Below are 19,834 nucleotides of genomic sequence, written 5' to 3' on the forward strand. Positions count from 1 at the left end.
CGACAGATGGACGGACGATCTAGTTGGGTGGCTCAAGGATTGCAGAAGCCAGATTCATACAGACACATGGTCAGGACCTTGGAGCTCTGTACGAATTATCGACGCCAGCTCGATGGAGGAGTGATTGGCCCTCATACACACACATACACACCCTGCAGCCCACATGACAAGGGGAGCTCCCAACTCCTTTAGACCAGCCGTCCTTCTGTCACATATCAAGTCCGGATCTCGCCCATCCAGATGTTACGATGGCAGTTGACCCTATTTCACCGATCGCGCCGGCGCGCCTACGCACTCTACTGCTACCCATAGGGAGAATCAGGCGATCGCGATTTTTAGAACTTGTCAAACGGCTCCAGGCCCAAAATGTGGTTCGGTTGGGAGACGTGAGTCCCGTCGGGCGCCCTAATAGAAGTACGCCAATGGATGATATGCTTGCCTGGCGCCCTTGGCTTATTGTTTATTTTACTGACAGCCCCTGGAATAGTAGATACATTCTCTCCGCTGGCGTTCCCCTCTGGAATGATCATCTACGATTTGTCCACTTCGGTACCCCCGACCTCCCATCTTGATCTGTTCCCCTTCGAACCTTTCAGGGAACCCGTGGCCATCTTAGCGATTGCGGACGGGAAAGAGCTCGAACCCCCTGAGCCAGATGAATTGTCTCAGCAGAAAACCAACGGGGTAACAGGTCCCCCGCATCCCAAACCTCCCGACCTTGACAGTCTCGTCGCGGAATTGAGCGAACTGAAAGCAAACTATCCTCACTCGCTTACACGGCAGTTGTTGATATTCGACTACAAAGGTGTCAATAAGCTGGTCCCCGGGCCCGACAATGTGATGTGGATACCCTCTCCAGCAGTGTCCCGAACGACAACCATCAAAACTCTAATGTGTGATATATCCTCCCTAATACTCAAAGAACTCGGCGATTTTTCAGAGTCAATGCAAGAATGGCGAACCATAGATTCCCCCACGGCGTCTTCTTGGGGGCCGCGTCGAACACGTGACGTCCGGCCTACAGATAAGCTCAAGCATCGAATGACTATGCCTGCGCAATTACCGTCACAGCCCAATGCCCCTACCAGTCATCATTCAGATACCGAACTCACTGCCCATGCACGCGAGTCACCTACGACATTTGACGAAATAACTCGATCGATTCAACTCGCGAATCGAGCAACGGCAGCTTTAAAATCCAGCTCCAAACCCGGATCTCAAGAACATAGCCGCGAGCGCATGTCCATTCATGGCCCTTCAAGTGTAAATGAGCGCTCGAAAACCAGATTCCACGCTCGTTTGAAAGTAGTGACTGGGTTACTGCATCTTCAAGCAGGTATCTGGCCTGAAGCTATGAAAGAGCTTGTTGAGGGTGCGATCGGCGCGAGGAGCGGAAGTGATTATATTTGGCATGCAAAAGCGCTAGAAAGTATTTTGATATGTTTGCTGCTGTATGGCTGGATTGGCATGGATTTTCAGGTTGGGCCCAGCTCTCATGATCGCGCTCTCCCGAGCCACGATTAACTAATTCCCAATCTACAGATACCCCAGGTTTGTTTTCCATCCATCGACAAACCTACAACGAAGCCTCCCCCGACTCCTAGCCATTCAGAGCCGAGTGCGACTTCAGAGTCCAGGGCGGCGTGTTTAAAAAGCTTGGCGATTATTCTTCCCGACATTTCAAATTATATTTTAAGTCTGTACAACCGAGCGACTAACATCACGGATGAACCTCTACCTCAGTTTATCTACTCCGAGACGACAATAAGGCTCGCTAAATTATTAACGGTTGCTTACAATCGAGACGGATTCTTAGATGATAATGCCTTAAATCATATAGTAATGGGCCTTCCTTTAGAATCTGTTCAGTCTTCAGATCGCCCACGGGGCTATATGGCGCTTCGCAAAACCGAGATAGCGTCATTTTTATTCCAAGCTTTACCTCCATCTCCTGCGACAGAGATTCCCATCACAGACTCTGTGCAGATCCTTGTTGGCATGGCAGCCGTTCTGTCACAGCTAGGGTTGGAAAGGAAACGAGGATTTGTTTTGAGGGAACTTTTAACAGCTTCGATCACTGGGCTTATTCAAGCACGCAAAATCGGAGCTGCTGATGTGGGAATACATCCAGCGGCTGGCTTGTCTGCGCTTAACAACGAAGCCTTCGACTTAAATGCTTTGGATGCCGGGTCTGGCAATACTGAAGACAGTATGAGAGGTCTGTTGGCTTTGGTCGCGTCACTATATGGCGCGCCAAGCGCAATAAACGGGCAAATTAATCGGCCCGATTCCAAAGACACCGAAGGTCAGCCCGGGTATGATTCTGTCGAGGCAATAATCGAAAGAGCCTTAAATGATAGTACTTTGGCATCCTACGGGGATACATTACTCAAAGTTGACATCTTCAAGGCTTGTATTGATTTTTGTGAGGCACTTCCAAATTTTGAAGGGGTACTTCAGTTTACAGTTGGGCTTCTTCAGACCATTAAGGGGAGCCCAATGCTTGCACCAAATGACAACAATATTCCTCCAATTTTGGCACCCGAAGAGCAAGTCCGATTTTACAACAATGTTAAGCGTACTGTTGGGGCCGCCAACAGACTTGGGCACCCCGACATGGAAGCCGAATATTGGGACGATTTTATGGTGCGAGACATTGGAATCCTAGAGAATGCAGATGTAAAACAGCCCGTACAGCGATCAAAGAAAGATTTCGGGATGTCAGTTGTCAACGAAGATCGTGGGAATAAAGGTCCATTCATATACAGTGCGTTTTCAAAGGCGCCAATCGGCCGTTCGGAGTCGCTACTGGTTGCCGGCGAGCAAAGCGCGGTCAAAGTCGTTCTCCAAAACCCGTACGAATTTGACATTGAAATCGAACGCCTCCGGTTAGATGGGAGTGACGTGGAGTTTGAAGCGGAAACACATGGCCTATGGCTCCGACCGTTCTCCTTGGAAGAAAAAATCATTCCTTTGTTGGCAACAACAGAAGGGACTCTAAAGATCACCGGCTGCATTGCCAAAGTAAGATTTTGCCGACAACGTCATTTTCCGATATTCAAAAAGCTCTGGAAGCCAAGCTTCCAACCCAAGCTTAAGCGAACTGGATTGGCAGCTAAAGATCTATCCTTCCAACGGCCCTTATCTTGGGGTTCAAACGAATCTGGAGGCGGACATGTTCCTACGCAAGCTGGCCCTGAGCCTGACCACTTGCTCGTTAACGTCATAAAGCAGCAGCCACTCTTAGAGATCGAGTCTTCCTCATTGCTACAAAATGCCATCATGCTCCTCGAAGGTCAGACCAGCACCTTCGATATTACACTCCGCAACGTCACTTCGTGTCCCGTTGATTTCATATTTTTCACTTTCCAGGATTCCACGACTAGGCGGCTTCAAACCGCCATCAGCAATAAAGACAACCTTCCAGCCGAGGTTTACGAACTGGAATATCAACTTTCCGAAATTCCGGCCTTACGATGGAAGCGGCCCATCGACGACAACGGGAAGATCACAATTGCCCCAAAAGAAACTTCAACGTTCACTATTGAAGTCTTTGGAAAACCAGGATTAAATGACGCTGAAATCCAAATTGATTATGGATACACCAGCGTATCGTCGTCGGAAATCCCAGAGACATTTTACACGAGACAACTCAACTTTCCTCTCACCATTACCGTTAACCCCAGTATCGAACTTGTCCGTTGCGATATTCTACCGTTTAGTCCTGATTTTGCATGGTCAAATAGACATCGTCATAAGTTTTCTGACACTAGCGCTAAAGGGGCACCGACCTCGACCGCGCCTCCCAGTCACTCATCGAAAACCGAATTTTCGAAGATGCTATCCCGAATTGGAATGGAGCCATATGGATCGGATCATTGCCTGCTCCTGTTAGACCTACGGAACTCCTGGTCGAATCCACTGACCGCATCTATCTCAGTCACAGAGAACATTGACGAAATCAATAATTCTCTAAGTACTGAACCATCTGTGCATGAAGTTGTAGATGTTCTGCAATCGGGCCGTACTACCCGTCTAGTTGTTCTCGTCCCACGAATCTTTTTAGACAACCCTTGCAAGGCAATCCCGAGTTTAGGGCATGCAAACAAGCGCCAATTTGTCGTAAGTGCGCGGAAAGTGTCGTATGAGGCAGAGGTCGCTGGGAGAGAGGCGTTCTGGTTCCGCGAAGAGCTGCTCAAACGACTTTCTGGCACGTGGAAAGAGGATATGACCGGCCGAAAAGGCGCTATTGGCTTACGTGGAATTACGTTAAATAGTGGAATAGTTGATGCTCTCCGCATGGACGATATTGAAATAACATTCTCAGTACGTCAACCTAAAGATGAGGCAAAGGGTCCGAGCAATACTGCAGAGAGCGACTGTGATTCTACATCCACGGTGCAAACAGGGTATTCGAAATTCACCATACCAACAAATTCGTTCTTGACGCTGTTTGTTACAATCTTCAACCGCTCTTCCAGGCCTGTACATCCCCTCCTTCGTCTCGTTCCTAGCCTCCGTCATCAACCAGACTCTGTCGCTTTGGAATTATCCAAACGGTTCTCCTGGACCGGTATGCTCCAGCGAGCGCTCCCGATCCTGGGCCCTAGGCAGACAACCGAAGCACGCCTAGGTATAACGGCATTCTGCCGCGGAGAATATGAGATTGGAGCTCTTGTTGAAGAAGTTCGGCGACTCAAAGCAGCATCTTCGACGGAAAGCTGCACAGATGGGGATGTAAGCGAAAATAAGGACAACGGCGATACGCCAAACCATTCCGCCAGCGAACAAGAACGGGGTCTCTTCCTCGAAAACTTGGTTACCGATGTGCCAAATCAACGGCGCGTGTGGCACGCTAGAGCACCCTGTTTTCTATCTGCTCGAGATTAGAGTTGTGGGTAAACCCTGCTATTTCCCGAGTCCTTCGCCTCTTCATGCGTCCCTGGTTGGATTTGGCGCTTTTATGAAGGTGCACTCCACGCTCTGAGGGTATCTGCCTGTTAATTAGCATGTCCTAATGTTATTTTCATAGAAGAGTTCATTTTATTGCAAGGTGACATCTCACTGCTCCCGTATTATCTCGTGATATATGTGTTCAGGATATCATAGTCAATGCTTTGCAGCAAGCAAAGACTGGTATTTTTAAAGTCTCGTTTTCATCTTTAGCGCCGTGGTATGCACAATCATTTGGATTATCACGTAGGGGAGGCTGCTCATCTGTTTTTAATCTCGACTACCTCTTCAAGGGGCTGTAAATGAACTGATCGATTGTTCCGTTCTGGTGTAGATATTGTATCACTCCGCGTACATGTGTTTCTCCCCCAAACAACAGCGTCGGCCGCGTAACCCCTGAACCCCTGATGCGCCCTGGCTGGCTGCTGGCAATGGATTTTTTCAAAGAGCGCAGTGACGTCATACCGGCACTTGGGCCTCGGCACTCCCGAGCGATCCAAAAGTCTAAAAATAGGATCTCCGTGGTCGCGCGAAGAGCTTTCGAGATCCCTGGCTGCGGCGAAACACTCCCACAGTGGCCTTTTTTTTTTTTAAACTATTCTTTCTTTCTTCCTTTGTTCTGTTCTTCTATTGTTTTCCGCTTTTGTGGAAAAATTGGGTTTTACGGCAGTTTTTAATCTAGGAACACTGACCTTAGTTGTACCTCTCTTCCCGTTCTAAATTACCACCTTGGAAGTGTTATCTCTGGACACCTACATAGAAACGGACGGGAAGCCGCTTGAGTGTGTTGAATTCGTTGCTAGGTCGATACGGAGTACCCAAAATGGGCCTATTATCTTGGATGCTTCCCAGCGGTCGAGTTGCCTTCCACCACGCTCCCAAATCCGTTCTCCTCCCGCGCAAGAATCCTGGCCCTGATGATTCAAAGTATATCTCTCTTTCGGAGCTCTGCCAAGCTGCAACGCCTTCTATCTGCCAGCTAAACCCTCTTTTATTCAATGGGCACCTACAGACCGCATGGACGGTGGTGAAAAACGACGATGTTCCGGTCTACTACAAGAGGTGGAGGTTCGAGGCGAATAATCCCAACTACAGCGGGACGTTTGAGGTGGATTTCGTGGTTGACCAGTACGATGCGGCGGCCTTATCGCAAGTGGAGGAGAACAGGGACCTTCCATCCCGTACCACGTTCTTCACGGAGAAAGAGTTTGCGGCGCTGCCATCGGAAGATACGAAGCCAATGCTCGTCCTCCTGCACGGCCTGTCCGGAGGATCGCACGAGTTATACCTTCGGCATGTGGTTGCACCGTTGCTAGAGACTGGTTGGGAGGCGTGCGTTTTGAATTTCCGAGGGTGTGCACAGTCTAAGGTTACGAGCTCCATTTTGTACAATGCGCGCGCGACTTGGGACGTCCGGCAGTTGGTGAGGTGGTTGCGGGAAAAGTTCCCTAATAGACCGCTGTTTGGAATTGGTTTTTCGCTGGGTGCGAATATTTTAACGAACGTATGTGCGACCCGCGACCTGGCTCTCCTGGTGAACCCATGCAGCTAACAACAGAAACAGTATCTCGGAGAGGAGGCTGAAAAGTGCCAGCTTAAAGCCGCAGTGATATGCTCAAATCCTTGGAACCTTGAAATTGGGTCGCTCGCTCTGCAGCGGACATGGCTAGGATTAGAAGTGTATTCAAAGGTTATGGGTGCCAACATGAAACGGCTTTTTGAGCGGTAAGCGTGATCCATTAGGACTACATATGTGCTGGGTGCTTGAAGTGCTAAGCTACATATAGACACGTCGACGCTGTAGAGAAGCATCCTCGCGTAAATGTTGAGCGAGTGAGGAATATAAAGTATCTCCACGAATTCGACCGGTAGGTGTGCCTCGCTCCCCTAAGCGGTGAAGGGCTAATGGAAATCTTGTTAGCGAATTGCAAGCGCCCGTATGGGGTTATCCTACAGAGACCGCTTATTACCGAGATGCATCGTCAATTGACTCGCTTTTCGCTATTAAAATCCCATTCTTTGCCATCCAAGCGGAAGACGACCCCGTAAGAGAGCCTTTATCTATCCATGCTGGCGACTGTAACTAAGAATCTATTTACAGATATCCGTAAAAGAGGCCCTTCCATACCTTGAAATTCAGCAGACACCATATGGGGTCATGTGCACTACAACCTGGGGTGGCCATTTGAGCTGGTTCGAGGCCGGCGGGTCTAGATGGTTTACTAAACCAGTGAGTGCAAGTCCCAATCCAATTGAAAACTTTTTTGTATTTTTACGACTTCGCGACTGTGTCATCAATAGTGTTTGATTTAAGCGTGCTTTCTGCTAACAAATGTCCCTTAGGTCACCGGGTTCCTAAACAAACTGGCCACCGAGATCGACCTTGAATCACCACTCAAAGTAGAGGATACTACTCCTGCAGCGCAGCGCATCCCCGCCAATCCCGCCGGAGAGCTGTATGGGCCAACTCCTAACTTTCAGCCCATGCGGCGGAAATGCAAAATGCCTCTAGTCAACGAAGACGATGAATAGACCCTTCTCATATCCGAAGATTTCCACATCGTTTCATCTGAAGTGCAAGCCACTTTCGGCGCGAATCTTGAGTATTCCGGCCCATCCACAGTCGGATTGTGAGGTTGGCTAGCATGCATCTAGCGCGTCTGTTGTTGTTTTCAATATAAATACTTGGTCTCACGACTTGAATGTCCGTCGATAGATAGATGATTTTACTCCCGGGTCACGTTCCCTGAGATTTATAGATTAATGAATTATAGAACCAATTTTATTCAGGCGAAAGCAACGCGTTTCTTATTCGGCTTTTTCGGAGGTGTAGTTGACTGATCATTATCTTTCTTTGCTTGTTGCTCTTTTCCGCCGTTTTTCCGCTTCCGTTTCAATAATTCCTTAGTTTCTTCCTATACAGTTGTCAGTTCCCATCTAAACACGCAGCCTGGGCAATGTTACGGTGCAGTCATTACTTACATATTTGAATTTCCTCTGTTCTTGTCTCGCCTCTGCTTCTTTCCTTCTGGCTTCACGGATTTCTTCCATCTGTCTCGCTTTCATAATCTTCGATTCAATCTGACCTTCCTTTTCAGCGTTAACCATTGCTAGAATAGTCATCATACTCTCCTAATACAGAGACACCGGTCAGCGCAATTCTACAAAACGTCCACGCAGATCTCGCAAGCTTATCCATACTTGATCATCCACAAAAACCTTCCCTTTCTTCTTCCCTCTTGGTTTCTGCACACCGACAGGTGTAATCATATTGAGCGCGGGCAAATTCAATTCCTTCTCCGTATACTCCCGCTTCTTCGTCTTTTTCTGGAGGGCTTTCTCCGTCCGGGCTTTGGTTTTAACTTCTTTTGGGGGTGGACGTTTAGCGTTCTTGTTTGCAGAGGATTTTGAAACTCGAGATTTCGATGCCAGGGTAGATGAGGAAGAGGACTTTTTGGAGGCAGATTTGTTCGATTGCTTAGAGGAGGAAGCTCCTCTGTTTGGTGCCATGGTGAATGTAAATCGGGAAGCGTGAAAGGAGTTGAATTCAAAGTTCTCAGCAAAACAAATAGTCGAGGACCTTTAATTCCAGCGAAATTTACTATAATACAATTTTAATACCGTCCAAGTAAAGAGTGTAGATGATAGTGGTGCGTGACTCTCGTTCAAACTCCGGGGCCAGCATTGAAGTTTTCCTAGCAGAAAATAAATGCGACGCGGCAATTCAACGTAGTCAGCTTCCGTCCCAGCCAGTCAGCGCCTCCAGCCGGTGAAGGCGGTGAGCTTGCAAATCCACCGCTCCCATTCGCCGGAGCAACGAAAGCCAAGAAGCGCGGATTCACCTCATCGAACGTGCTTCACCTTGTCTCTCTCGATCAATCGGCACCTGCAAGTGATTTCATAGTTGCTGCCCACTATGGTGCTGAACCCGACTTATTTGGCACAGCGGACGCGCTCATGTGAGTTTGATTACCTCCTCTCGACCTCTGCCATTCCCGTCAACCGGAAAGACATGGATTTGGTGGGCTAACTGGTATGCGAATCGAATAGCCGTCAATTGGGGAGATGCAAAAAAGAGAGTATTGAAGTCATATCGGGAATGGCTTAGGGCGGTTCGTTGTTACTTTTCATTCCACTTTGCCCCGTTGATGCGACTCCGGAGACCCGTAATCCATCTCTAGAATACCGAGCGCAGGCTCCTTGGGATTATGGACATTGAAAGCTAACTTATTCCTTCGTACACCGCGTTAGTCGCCTGAGATCCAAACAATGTACTCGCTCAACATTCCCGTCTCCGCTATCCGTACAAAGATCCGACAGGAGTTTGAACGCCATCGATACGTTAACCAGTTAGCCGCTGTCGATGTGCTTCTATTCCAGAGCCATGCTGAATATCAGGTATGGAAACCAAGCCATGCACCTTTTTTCTTCCCTTGGTTATGCGGCAATGTTTGCGCTTGGGTATTTGTGGTGATAGCTGCCGTTACTGGCCTTCCCATTCGTGTGATGAGGATGTAGAACAGTTCTAACATATATATTCGGATTCCATAGGAAACTCTGAATTACTGGAAGCAGCTCTCTCATGTGATGAAATACTTCCGTGTTGAGGAGGATCCAACGGCAAAGCTCCCCAAAAACTTCATGCAGGGCTTTCTAGAAGTACGTAAACTTATCCCCTCATGGAATCGCACTCTTATTTTACTCTCATTGCTTGTATCATGTTTGGCTAAGATCAGACGATCAATTACAGGGTCGGAATTGAAGTACTCTTCTGCGTTCTGCCTCTTACTTCTATCTCCTTTGGGGTTTCTCTTCGCGTACCATAGAATGTACATATGTTCAATCACGCAATGCACTTGATATGATTCGGTTCAAAGGTCTCCATCTGCCCCGATCCGTTGCAATCTATCAACGAAGTTCCATCTGAGATACCCTGTACCACCCCAGCAGGAACGTCTTAACACTATGATATAACGCCGGTTCGCCCAATCCAAATACCTGACAAGATTCTTTTTAGAACCAACCCGCGGATTTATCTATGAAATATCATCAAATAAACACCGAGATTAAATCATTATTGCATTTTATTCGTTTCAAAATCATCTCTTGCAGTTGTGAAAGTCTCTGTTACAACATCGCAAAGGTCAATGAGGTCACTCAATCCTTTGTCAAGCACTTCAAATACATTCGTCGAGGCTGGACACATTTGTTACTTTTAAATTCTTAGTGAGGAACAGCGAGCTTACCATAGGTTTGGATGCGAAGGTTCATCTTTGTCTCTGAAGGATGGGGCATGGTGTAGCCACAAAATTCAACGTCGGGACTGGGTAGATAGTAATGTTAGTATGTGCTTATGCCACTGTGCGATCAGAATCCAAGGCTTATACATCAGCCTCGGTTCTGCGGCATTATGAAGCGGACTCACTTCTTCATTATAATATATCTCAGCGCGTTTCCTAGTGTATGATCCTCTCCTTCGAACTGGAACGATGCCGCCGTCTCGGAAGCGCCTGGCAACTATACAGAAGTAACCTTCAGTAAATCCGCACTTTGTACAGCAGGCAATGTATCCACTATGCAAATCAAAAATGTGCCGACATACAACTGTGATTCTCTGTTTCTCAAACTCCGCCGCGTGAATCTCTTCCTCTAGTTCATCCGGGTTTTGCTCCTGCATTTCCGTGTCATTCAACGGCGCGTCGTCGGCCATTGTTTGGTCACGGTCATTGGATCGCACGGAGGATGGCATGGCCACAAAAGTGTCCGTATCTAATACGCAATACTGTGCTGACTCGAGAATAGCTCTCTAACGGGATATTTTATTAGGGCTTTGTTGCTACCCGGCGTCTTCTAGAAGGTGTCAGCAAAGTTTGATTGGAGGGTGAAATAGGCCCGGACAAGCCAGTGTAATATGTAGAGAATACACTCTTGCAATGTAATTCTGCGACACCGAGAAATTTAATCTAGGAGAGGTGAAAAGAACCCGAAGTCGTTAAGCTCGTCTTCTGCTCGGCCAGTGTCGAAAAAAGCGAGTCACGTGATTTGACGCTAAGGATCGGATAAGATAAGATAAGACAACGACTGAGCGAGCAAACTGCCAATCGCCGCAGAAGGGGAAGCCTTCAACGTCAACGCCTCTGGATGGAACTTATTATGGATGTCCCAAGCTCTTTTGTGAATTCGGATTATTTCTGATGAGGCCACTATGATCAAAAAGTGTCTTAACGACGTTTAGGCCAATATGGGTTGTTAAACCGCACAGGAATATAAGTAGCGTATAGCCTTTGAAGCTAGTTGCGATCAGCACCGAATCTAAAGTTTACGTCTTGGAAAGAGACCTGCTTCTGTAAACACTCACTACGTAATGTTTATCTATATATGAATATGCCATCATGTTTATGTATATACCTTCGATATCAATCATCTCTCCACTGTACAAATACCTCATCCGTCCTAAATCTCTGTGTACAAGTTGAATCCTCTAGTTTGGTTGTGAATCCGGTTTTATATGCCAAAATTCCTGCCTGAGCGATCATGATCCCGTTATCAATGCAGAATCGCTCGTCTGTCGCAAAAACGTTCCCACCTCGATCGCGAGCCATTATTCCCATCATCTCTTGCAACCGCTCATTACATCCCACCCCGCCGACGATAAGAACTTCTCTAGAGCCGACATGTGCCATCGCGCGCTCCGTTATCTCAACCAGCATGGAGAAGACGGTTTCTTGCAACGAGAAACAGAGGTCTTCTCGAGTGGGGATTCCGCCTTCGTTATTGTACTTGTCCACCGAATCAACTTTGAGCTTCAGGGCATCCTCTGTAAGGCCAATATTTTCCTTCGCTTGTTGGTCTCCACTCAATCCATATGCTGCCGCTAATGCATCAATAGCGGCTAGAATTCCCGAGAAAGAACAGTCCATTCCCTTCACGGTATATGGTAGCTCCACCAGTCTCTTGCCCTTCTTCGCCAATTGCTCGATATTGTATCCGGGCGCAGGGTCGTTAGAGATATGTAGCGTGCGCGCAAAGCGGTCGAGACAGTTACCCACGGCGATGTCGAGTGTTTCCCCAAAGATGCGGTATCGCTGGGAGCTGTATGCAATCACCTGGGTGTTCCCACCGGAAACGTAGAGCACGATGGGATTTTGGGCCCCAGTGATATAACGGCCCATTTCAATATCTAGGAGTCGAAATCAGTAAATATTTGCCAATTGCTAAGGCATAGAACCTTTAGATTATGGGCTACATACGTCCCACGCAGTGATTAACCCCGACCAATTGCTTCCCCCAGAGTAAACTCAGCGTGCGGGCGGCCAGAGCTACACTCTGTAACGGGGGTCCCATCCCAGGTCCCTTGGTATAGCAGATGCAATCAACATCACTAACACCAATTTCTGCCTCTTTCAATGCGGCTTTGACTAAAGATACCACCCATTTGCGGTGGTGTTTTGCTGTGTCCTTGGGTAGAAAGCCTTCTCCGGGCGGGGAGACATAAGTGTGACGAATGTTCGCGAGGACTCGCGGTTCGCCACCATTATCTGGATGGAGGATAATACCAACCCCTAGCTTGTTAGCTGATCCTTCAAGGCCGATGGCAATCATACTGAACCAATCAGGCCAATAATGCGACGATGCATATTGCCAACTCTAATCGCAGGAGGTTACCAAAATAGCCAGCGACGGCCAAGCCCTTATCGATAAAGCAGCTGGGCGCAGAGTGGGGCTTTTATCACGTGAACGTTAGGTCTGAAATATCGGATCGGACTATCTCTTATCCGGAACAGTTCACCATTGCTATTTGGGTGCTACAGTTAGTACACCTCTTCCTCCCACAGATCTGCACAATTTCTGCAACACACAACCCCTTTCTCTCTTCCCTTTTTCCATTGTCAGTTTGACCTTTGTCTCCTTTGTCTCCTTTGTCAGTCTCGACTATTCTTACCCTGTTCTACATTTACATTTTCTGCTGCGTCCCCCTGAGAAATGAACACTGGTGCAGAGGATGAGTTTGCCCAGAGGTCCAACGGTTTTATGGGCTGGCTCAAACAACACCCTGGGGTAAGGGTAAACCCCAAGATTAGAATTGCGGATCTGAGGCCCACTGGTGCTGGCAGAGGCGTTGGTAGGCTTTGTGTGCTCCTTTCTTGAAAATTTTAGCCCGTGCTGACTGGAAATAGTCGCGTGTGAAGAGATTGTCCAGGATGAAGAGTTGTTTGCCATTCCTGAAGATTTAGTGCTCAGCGTTGCGAACTCGAAGATAAAAGACCGTATAAACTTTGCTGATGAGAACTTCGATACTTGGTTATCCCTCATTGTTACCATGATTTTCGAGTATCTTCAGGGTGGGGTATCGAAGTGGTCACCATATTTTGGCGTCCTTCCCACAGATTTCGACACACTCATGTTTTGGACAGAAAATGAACTTCGCGAACTACAAGGAAGCTCAGTCTTGGACAAGATCGGAAAACAGGAGACTGATCAAGTTATTTTGGATAAAGTCCTGCCAGTTGTTCTTGAACATCCTGACCTTTTCCCGCCGGTCAATGGACTCGCTTCATTCGACTCCCCGAGTGGTAAGGAAGTCGTACTTCAATTGGCTCACCGGATGGGCACACTTATTATGGCGTATGCCTTTGATATCGAGATGGATCAAGATGAAGACCAAGATGGCGAGGATGGCTATGTTACGGATGATGAACAGGAGAAGGCGAAGGGAATGGTTCCCCTCGCGGATCTGCTCAATGCAGATGCTCATCGAAATAATGTAAGTGTCCTCCTTTGACCAGGCGCCAGACTAGGTTTAATCAGTTCATCAAGGCTCGGCTTTTTCAGGAGGATGGATATTTCATTATGAGGTCCATAGCGCCCATTAGCATCGAAATGGAGATCTTTAACGACTATGGTGAACTTCCCCGCTCAGACCTCCTTAGGCGATACGGGTACATCACCGAAAATTACGCTCCATATGATGTTGTCGAGATCTCCCTCGAGGCAATTTGCAACATAGCCGGTGTTGAGGAAGGTTGCTGTCAGGTAAGGTTACCAGTGTCCGATGATTAATATTTTTGTAACCCACACTGACAATATTGTAGCTTGAGCTTCTAGAAGATGCCGGAGTTCTCGAAGATGGATATGCCCTCTCCCGACCTGAGGGTGACGCCATCACAACGGAGGCCATCCCGGCGGAGTTGCTTATCCTCTTGCGAACCTTGAGGAGTCCTCGAAAAGATTTGGATCAGATGAGAAAGAAGGGAAAATTGCCCAAGGCGGAGCTTGACAAACCTTGTGCGAGGCTCTTGGTCGAGATCCTCCAAAATCGGCAAAAGGATTACCCCACAACAATTGCGCAAGACGACGAATTGCTTCAAGCTCTTGGTTCCTCGCAGGTCCATCGCCGAGAAATGGCTGTTCGAGTGAGGAAAGGGGAGAAAGAAATATTGCAACTCCTCCTCGACAAACTCCTCATGTATATCAATGGAACCGCGGAAACGGAAAAAGGGCAACCGAAACGGCCCATGGCCCAAACTGCGCAAGAAAGGAAAAAGCAAAGAATGAAATAATTTTTGATAATGAAGAAACAGTGAACTGGTTCAAAACAGTCTTGAAAGGACTAGTTGAAGGGGTTTCAAATTTTTATTTGCTTTTCATAACTAACTTCGGTAGTAGCTTACACGGATCTATCCCGATGCCGTCGGAATATGTACACTAACAACCAGTGCAAATGGAGGTTCAACATAGGCCTCAGCGCATCCGTCCTAAAGTCCTTGACCCAGGAAATGCACCGATTTCGTACAACATTTGAGTTTGGAAAGGCGGGTTATCGATGGTGTGTGGTGAGGGCCGATCGAAAGTGGTGGTCTCAAGAGGGGCTCAAAAAATCAGGGGTTCGTGATCGCATGGGGAAAGGCTAACAACATCTATGAGGGGAGCGGATTAAGAGACGAGGGTTGAGGGGCTTTAGGGGGAGGATTTGGAGCAGTTGGATTACCACCACCTTGGGAACCGACTGGCAAACGTCTACCGTTTTGTGCGGCGGCTTGGGCTTGAGCTTGAAGCTGAGCTTGGATCGCCTGATCTCTTGACGATTTTGCGTGAAGGTACGCTCTGTGCTGCATTATCTGGATGTTGAATTCATCTCGCTCATATACCGGATCGACCTCGTCATCGTCCTGGTCATATTTGAAGCGATCTAATTGCAGTGGATCGATATCATTCCTGCTACGGAATGGGAGATTCCTGCGATCAATCATCGTGCGACCACCTCTACCAATGCGACGGCGGAAGCAGGGCATTCCTCGTCGTGATTGGTCATCGGTTGTATCTGTGGTTTTGTGTATTACGGCAAATTTATCGTCTGGCCCTTCTCTCGATACGTCTTGCATCGCGTCGGAGGACTCTGAGGTGGGTGGAGTGGGGAGATATTCGGTGATAGCTGGTCGGAAATCAGAGCCATCGAAGGTCTGTTGTGGAGGTTTCGGGGTAAGTGGTGCTCGAGTCATATCTACATATCCCTCATTCCACTTTGCATGCTTTACAACATTCTGTTTGATGTCGCGGGAGATTTCATTTTCCTTGTCAGCTTGGACATCTTCCAGCAGTCTCAATTCATCGACTGGCTGCCCAGCTGGCCTTGCAGGAGTACGGAGTTGAGGAATGGTCGGCCGTGCTGTGGTTGCGACTTCTGTTGGTTTCTTCTTGGGCTGAGCGGATGTTAGCGGACGAACTTCCTCTCCAATAGAAGGGATATATACCTTCTGGTTGATGAGATCTTCATCATCATCTGTGATACCCAGTTTGCGCTTCATTTCCTTGACCTCAGCGCGCTGCATGAACAATTGTCTATCGATGGTAAATTGTTCTTTTCTTGCAATTTCGCGCTGTCGGACTAGAGCAACCAGCTGCCTGGCATCCTCTAGTTCTTTTCTAAGGCGACGGAGCTTCTCCGCGCTTTGTGCATCTCTGCCGCGAGTTTTACGGGCTTGTCGGACCTCTCTACGTCGGAAGCATACATACGGGTCGCTGTCGTCGGTGTCCTGTCCGCATTCGAACTGCATTGGAATTTAGCAAATCAACTCCGCGACGAACTTCAAAAATCTGGGGATATCTACCTTTAGGCTTGGTTGGAGCGGACAATTGCCAAGCTTATTCCGTCTCAATTTCCAGTGTTCGTACACGCCCTTGGAAAACTTTTTCAGATTTTCGTCATCTATTCCGTCGAAACACTCTTCCATTTCTTCATACGGAATTACAGGAGGATTGTCAACTGCCGCGAAAGGCTGCTTCGTATGCGCCGTCTCTTCGAAGAAGCTCATCAACTCTTCAAATTGATCTTCGGTGCATTGCGTCGACGCATCCGCTTTTTGGTTCATGATCTTCAAAGCGATATCATCCTCCTCCACCATATTATATGGACACCCGCAACAATCTTCGACCGTCGATGAGAATCGTATATATGTTGCGGGCTGCGAGAACGTTGGGGGATACAATTTGTCATATTGAAGGGAGCTGGTAACCGTCTCCGGCGTGGGAATATGCGCTTTCTGCGATGCATTTCCAAGGGACGCCGCATTAATGGCAGCCTGAAGATGGTATTCCTATTGTTCAAGTGGTGGTTAGCCCCTATTCATAGCTCAGAGCTCTGGACTCCACGCGGATACAATGCACCTGATCACGTGATCGTGACAAGGCTACATGAAAAATTTGCATGAGCAACACTTACGCTCTCCTCGGCCTTCTCAACGCCGGTTTCAATATTTTGTAATGTTGTTTGAAGATCATCTTCCGCAAGGTCGATTTGGTGATCCCTGTAGATGGGTATAGGTTGCTTTGGTGTGAGTTTTTTGGGTCGCGTAGACCGCATCATTCCCCCGAGCCGCGACATAAGTCTGGCGCGATAACACAAAATCTACCATAAGCAATAGGGCCCAAATTGGGTGTCAAACTGTAGCCTAGCTCATGTGCAATGACAGAATATAATTTTTATAGCAATGGAGTGATGTTGTGGTGAGAAAATCGAATTTCAAAAATGGTGGCAAGTCAGTGGTTTGATGAGTTGATGTTGCGATGCAGCCACAGAGAGGCCTGTTTTGGGCAGCTGGCTGGGCTCAGGGGTGCGCTAAGCCTTCCATTTCGGGTTAGTGCGGGGCGGATCAATATCAGATTCACCGAAACCTGGAGAATTACCTCTTTGGGTTAGCCCAGCCTTATCAATGTAGGCGGCATCCATCATCAGCCTGTCCTTATTAATTCATTGAGGAGCTTGCCCAGCTTCATTGTCCGTCACTGTTCAATGAGCCTGCTGTGACAGTCGGTCTTTTTCTTTATTTCTAACACCTTATACCTGGTGTACTGTCCATCCCTCACGACTGCCACCATGACTGAACAAGACAACAATGCAGAATCATATGACGCAACAAAGCGGCAGCAAACCAGTTCCAGCTCGCAAGTCCTAAATGATATTGTGTCAGGATCTAATTGTGAGAATTTCCCTCCACAACACCTTTCCTCACTTTATGATACATTGCTAACCTAGGCGCTTCTCAGTTGATCATGAAGAAGTTGACAGGCTGTGGAAACGCTTCATGAAGTTGGATAGAGTAAGTAAACAACATTTACAGTGATATTGAATTGTATTGGCGATAGTTAATGCTTATTCTAGGATAAATCTGGCACTATCGAGCGTGATGAATTCCTTTCCCTCCCACAAGTCTCTTCGAACCCGCTTTCAACCCGGTAAATCCACATCTTCATCCACATCTTCTTCCCCTGAGCATGGAAGCCCATTTTAGAATGTCCGCCTGACAAGGTTGCGATCAGAATGATAGCCATCTTTGACGAAGACGGCGGTGGTGATGTCGATTTCCAAGAATTTGTGTCCGGCCTATCAGCGTTCAGCTCAAAGGGCAACAAAGAGGAGAAACTCCGTTTCGCATTCAAAGTATACGATATCGACCGCGACGGTTTTATTTCCAACGGAGAATTGTTCATTGTATTGAAGATGATGGTGGGAAGTAATTTGAAGGATATGCAGCTACAGCAGATTGTTGACAAGACGATCATGGAAGCTGATTTGGACGGCGACGGGAGAATAAGTTTCGAGGAATTTACAAGGATGGTGGAAAATACAGATGTTAGTATGAGTATGACATTGGGTGAGTGGCCTATTGATTTCTTTCCATATCCTTTCAAGTGGAATGTTGCTCAACCTGCGAACAGATCAATTCTAAGCACCTTTGGCGGAAAGTTCTCGGCATAAGTCTGATTGGCATGGCTATGTGCTCTTTCATGCTTGAACAAATGATATCCTTTGATGAACCTTGCCCTATGTTGTTTTTATGCCGTGCAAACTGAGGATCGAAACCCAGCATTAAGAGCACCGGGCGGTCCAGGATACGACCCTTAATGAACTGGATTTATTAGACGAACCTGAATGTTATCGCATGTTTCTTGTGGAACTTGACGAATTTTCTCAGCCACTTCCAACTTGCTCTTCAGCTCTATCTAACAAATATTGATATGTTCTTGCCCGGAGTAACCTGCAATCAAGTAACACAAGATAGGCTGTCAGTTGCTTGGGAATTGGCGTATCGACTTGGATTAGCTATGTTTTCTTCTATGGACTGACAATAGCGTGATCATTGAAGTTGAATATGAGAACCCGGCAATTTTACATGCCCAACTAGGCTACTAACGAAGGTGTCCGGAATGTTTGTTTGCTAGTCCGGTTCGCAATCGACTCCTACCTGGCACCAACGAAGCCTTCTTTTGTATGTCATACCACAGCTCCGTACGGCGTACGGCTTATCCATAAAATAAACCGACTTACAATCCAGTAGTTATCGCCATGCACTTCACATCACCCGTATCCAGGTAGTCCCGCTAGATCACACGCGTTGGGCACCGGTTCCCCAGGGCTCTGGTCTAGCTTAAGCAGGTACACCTCCGAGGACGGGCTTCAGGGAGTTTGCCTCGTTAAACCACCCATGTAACACAGGAACCGCAAAGTCGTCCTACTAACGCCCTGAATCGGTAAAAAATCTTTGCCGGACGGGTATTCGCTTCTCAATGTCCCGTGAACAAACTAGCAGCGTCATAGAGCGTGGCCAGGGCAATTTTGGACCGGCCTGCTGAGATATTAAAACCGAATGTCGAGCATGATCGGATGGACAAAGGAATCAAGGGCAACGCATACATTATGCTACCATGGACATTCCGATACGTAAAGGTGATGTATAGGTCCAATGAATAATAACATTGCCGATCCCGTGCTTTTGTTGGGCATCAAGCAGAAGGGGATACCGGTTCACCAAAGGTGATATTCAAGTACCAATTCCTCCACCAAGGCGAGTGCCTCAGATCCAACTGTGGATTTTTGTGGCGATATCCTGTTAATTCTCCACTGAATCAGCTGTCATCAAAATGTCTTGAATTTGTATGGGCGAATTCCCACTCCAATTAAGGGATATTACTTATTCGTCAGCCAGCAGGCGCGAGGAAAGGTAAACACAGAATTAGTCCGGAATAATAGCGTCAGCATCAACATAGAAATCAGTTCGCGCATCGCACTCCAGCCCAACAACAGGAGCACAATTGTGAAAACATAAGGTCAGGGTAACACAAACAGAGCTTGGGGGATATCAAATTAGAGGGAGGGAAGAGTACGCAGCAAACTCCGAACAGAGACGGTAGAGAGAATGAAAAACAGAAAATTATTTCCAAGTACCGGAACACCACCAGTCCCAGTGCTTGACGCCGCATAATGCTCGCCGAATTGCTTCGATGCCACTTTATCCAATCCGTTCCCCACACCCACGAGGGGAAAAAAAGAAACCAAGGCACGGGAGTCAAATAGCAAATGTAAGCGGAAAGCGTTAATAATAAG

The 19,834-nt window shown here is 47.6% G+C and overlaps 9 protein-coding genes across 9 annotated transcripts; 5 read left to right on the plus strand and 4 right to left on the minus strand.

The window, feature by feature from the left end:
• The first annotated feature begins 47 nt into the window (after positions 1-47).
• D8B26_000685 (uncharacterized protein) lies at positions 48-5,054 on the plus strand. The gene is made up of 3 exons (XM_003071051.2): positions 48-414; positions 491-1,479; positions 1,543-5,054. Exons 1-3 carry the CDS (start codon positions 249-251, stop codon positions 4,888-4,890), a joined length of 4,503 nt encoding a protein of 1,500 aa, XP_003071097.2. The 5' UTR covers positions 48-248; the 3' UTR covers positions 4,891-5,054.
• Positions 5,055-5,692: 638 nt separating this feature from the next.
• Positions 5,693-7,485, plus strand: D8B26_000686 (uncharacterized protein; the record flags this gene model as incomplete). The annotated part of the gene is made up of 6 exons (XM_003071052.2): positions 5,693-6,457; positions 6,518-6,678; positions 6,741-6,821; positions 6,875-6,998; positions 7,055-7,183; positions 7,297-7,485. The coding sequence occupies exons 1-6, from the start codon at positions 5,777-5,779 to the stop codon at positions 7,483-7,485; spliced, it is 1,365 nt and encodes a 454-aa protein (XP_003071098.1). The 5' UTR covers positions 5,693-5,776.
• Positions 7,486-7,527: 42 nt separating this feature from the next.
• LOC1 (66S preribosome component LOC1) lies at positions 7,528-8,579 on the minus strand. The gene is made up of 3 exons (XM_003071053.2): positions 8,155-8,579; positions 7,936-8,085; positions 7,528-7,868 (listed from the first exon to the last, which is right to left on the minus strand). The coding sequence occupies exons 1-3, from the start codon at positions 8,461-8,463 to the stop codon at positions 7,740-7,742; spliced, it is 588 nt and encodes a 195-aa protein (XP_003071099.1). The 5' UTR covers positions 8,464-8,579; the 3' UTR covers positions 7,528-7,739.
• A 244-nt stretch (positions 8,580-8,823) lies between these two features.
• Positions 8,824-10,019, plus strand: D8B26_000688 (uncharacterized protein). Its single transcript, XM_066123307.1, has 5 exons — positions 8,824-8,912; positions 9,004-9,065; positions 9,205-9,351; positions 9,505-9,612; positions 9,704-10,019. The coding sequence occupies exons 1-5, from the start codon at positions 8,870-8,872 to the stop codon at positions 9,713-9,715; spliced, it is 372 nt and encodes a 123-aa protein (XP_065979381.1). The 5' UTR covers positions 8,824-8,869; the 3' UTR covers positions 9,716-10,019.
• Positions 10,020-10,027: 8 nt separating this feature from the next.
• RPC19 (RNA polymerase subunit AC19) lies at positions 10,028-10,702 on the minus strand (the record flags this gene model as incomplete). The annotated part of the gene is made up of 4 exons (XM_003071055.2): positions 10,028-10,149; positions 10,200-10,276; positions 10,379-10,470; positions 10,556-10,702. 4 exons carry the CDS (start codon positions 10,700-10,702, stop codon positions 10,028-10,030), a joined length of 438 nt encoding a protein of 145 aa, XP_003071101.2.
• A 667-nt stretch (positions 10,703-11,369) lies between these two features.
• KAE1 (putative tRNA threonylcarbamoyladenosine biosynthesis protein kae1) lies at positions 11,370-12,555 on the minus strand (the record flags this gene model as incomplete). Its single annotated transcript, XM_003071056.2, has 2 exons — positions 11,370-12,133; positions 12,204-12,555. The coding sequence occupies 2 exons, from the start codon at positions 12,553-12,555 to the stop codon at positions 11,370-11,372; spliced, it is 1,116 nt and encodes a 371-aa protein (XP_003071102.2).
• Positions 12,556-12,802: 247 nt separating this feature from the next.
• Positions 12,803-15,802, plus strand: D8B26_000691 (uncharacterized protein). The gene is made up of 5 exons (XM_003071057.2): positions 12,803-13,075; positions 13,131-13,717; positions 13,771-13,986; positions 14,046-15,432; positions 15,669-15,802. Exons 1-4 carry the CDS (start codon positions 12,937-12,939, stop codon positions 14,511-14,513), a joined length of 1,410 nt encoding a protein of 469 aa, XP_003071103.2. The 5' UTR covers positions 12,803-12,936; the 3' UTR covers positions 14,514-15,432; positions 15,669-15,802.
• EPL1 (Enhancer of polycomb-like protein 1) lies at positions 14,871-16,878 on the minus strand (the record flags this gene model as incomplete). Its single annotated transcript, XM_066123308.1, has 4 exons — positions 16,673-16,878; positions 16,062-16,547; positions 15,705-16,001; positions 14,871-15,653 (listed from the first exon to the last, which is right to left on the minus strand). The coding sequence occupies exons 1-4, from the start codon at positions 16,832-16,834 to the stop codon at positions 14,871-14,873; spliced, it is 1,728 nt and encodes a 575-aa protein (XP_065979382.1). The 5' UTR covers positions 16,835-16,878.
• Positions 16,879-17,170: 292 nt separating this feature from the next.
• Positions 17,171-18,449, plus strand: CNB1 (Calcineurin subunit B). Its single transcript, XM_003071059.2, has 5 exons — positions 17,171-17,429; positions 17,497-17,549; positions 17,612-17,685; positions 17,770-18,104; positions 18,169-18,449. The coding sequence occupies exons 1-5, from the start codon at positions 17,327-17,329 to the stop codon at positions 18,177-18,179; spliced, it is 576 nt and encodes a 191-aa protein (XP_003071105.2). The 5' UTR covers positions 17,171-17,326; the 3' UTR covers positions 18,180-18,449.
• Positions 18,450-19,834: the final 1,385 nt, after the last annotated feature.

The sequence above is a fragment of the Coccidioides posadasii genome, chromosome 1 (genome assembly GCF_018416015.2).
Source record: "Coccidioides posadasii str. Silveira chromosome 1, complete sequence".
In the NCBI taxonomy this organism is placed as follows: domain Eukaryota; kingdom Fungi; phylum Ascomycota; class Eurotiomycetes; order Onygenales; family Onygenaceae; genus Coccidioides; species Coccidioides posadasii.

Excerpts from the sequence above, each read along its gene's own strand:
- D8B26_000688 (XM_066123307.1), top strand. The coding sequence starts at position 8,870 with ATGGTGCTGAACCCGACTTATTTGGCACAGCGGACGCGCTCAT. Across the intron at positions 9,066-9,204 it reads ATCGGGAATGGCTTAGGGCG|TCGCCTGAGATCCAAACAAT; the intron begins GTTCGTTGTTAC and ends ACACCGCGTTAG. Across the intron at positions 9,352-9,504 it reads AGAGCCATGCTGAATATCAG|GAAACTCTGAATTACTGGAA; the intron begins GTATGGAAACCA and ends CGGATTCCATAG.
- LOC1 (XM_003071053.2), bottom strand. The coding sequence starts at position 8,463 with ATGGCACCAAACAGAGGAGCTTCCTCCTCTAAGCAATCGAACAAATCT. Across the intron at positions 8,086-8,154 it reads AGGTTTTTGTGGATGATCAA|GAGAGTATGATGACTATTCT; the intron begins GTATGGATAAGC and ends TCTCTGTATTAG. Across the intron at positions 7,869-7,935 it reads AACAGAGGAAATTCAAATAT|GAAGAAACTAAGGAATTATT; the intron begins GTAAGTAATGAC and ends ACAACTGTATAG.
- D8B26_000685 (XM_003071051.2), top strand. The coding sequence starts at position 249 with ATGGCAGTTGACCCTATTTCACCGATCGCGCCGGCGCGCCTACGCACT. Across the intron at positions 415-490 it reads CGTCGGGCGCCCTAATAGAA|ATACATTCTCTCCGCTGGCG; the intron begins GTACGCCAATGG and ends CTGGAATAGTAG. Across the intron at positions 1,480-1,542 it reads GGATTGGCATGGATTTTCAG|ATACCCCAGGTTTGTTTTCC; the intron begins GTTGGGCCCAGC and ends CCCAATCTACAG.
- CNB1 (XM_003071059.2), top strand. The coding sequence starts at position 17,327 with ATGACTGAACAAGACAACAATGCAGAATCATATGACGCAACAAAGCGG. Across the intron at positions 17,430-17,496 it reads TATTGTGTCAGGATCTAATT|TTGATCATGAAGAAGTTGAC; the intron begins GTGAGAATTTCC and ends GGCGCTTCTCAG. Across the intron at positions 17,686-17,769 it reads TCGAACCCGCTTTCAACCCG|AATGATAGCCATCTTTGACG; the intron begins GTAAATCCACAT and ends GGTTGCGATCAG.
- D8B26_000691 (XM_003071057.2), top strand. The coding sequence starts at position 12,937 with ATGAACACTGGTGCAGAGGATGAGTTTGCCCAGAGGTCCAACGGTTTT. Across the intron at positions 13,076-13,130 it reads TGGTGCTGGCAGAGGCGTTG|TCGCGTGTGAAGAGATTGTC; the intron begins GTAGGCTTTGTG and ends GACTGGAAATAG. Across the intron at positions 13,718-13,770 it reads CAGATGCTCATCGAAATAAT|GCTCGGCTTTTTCAGGAGGA; the intron begins GTAAGTGTCCTC and ends CAGTTCATCAAG.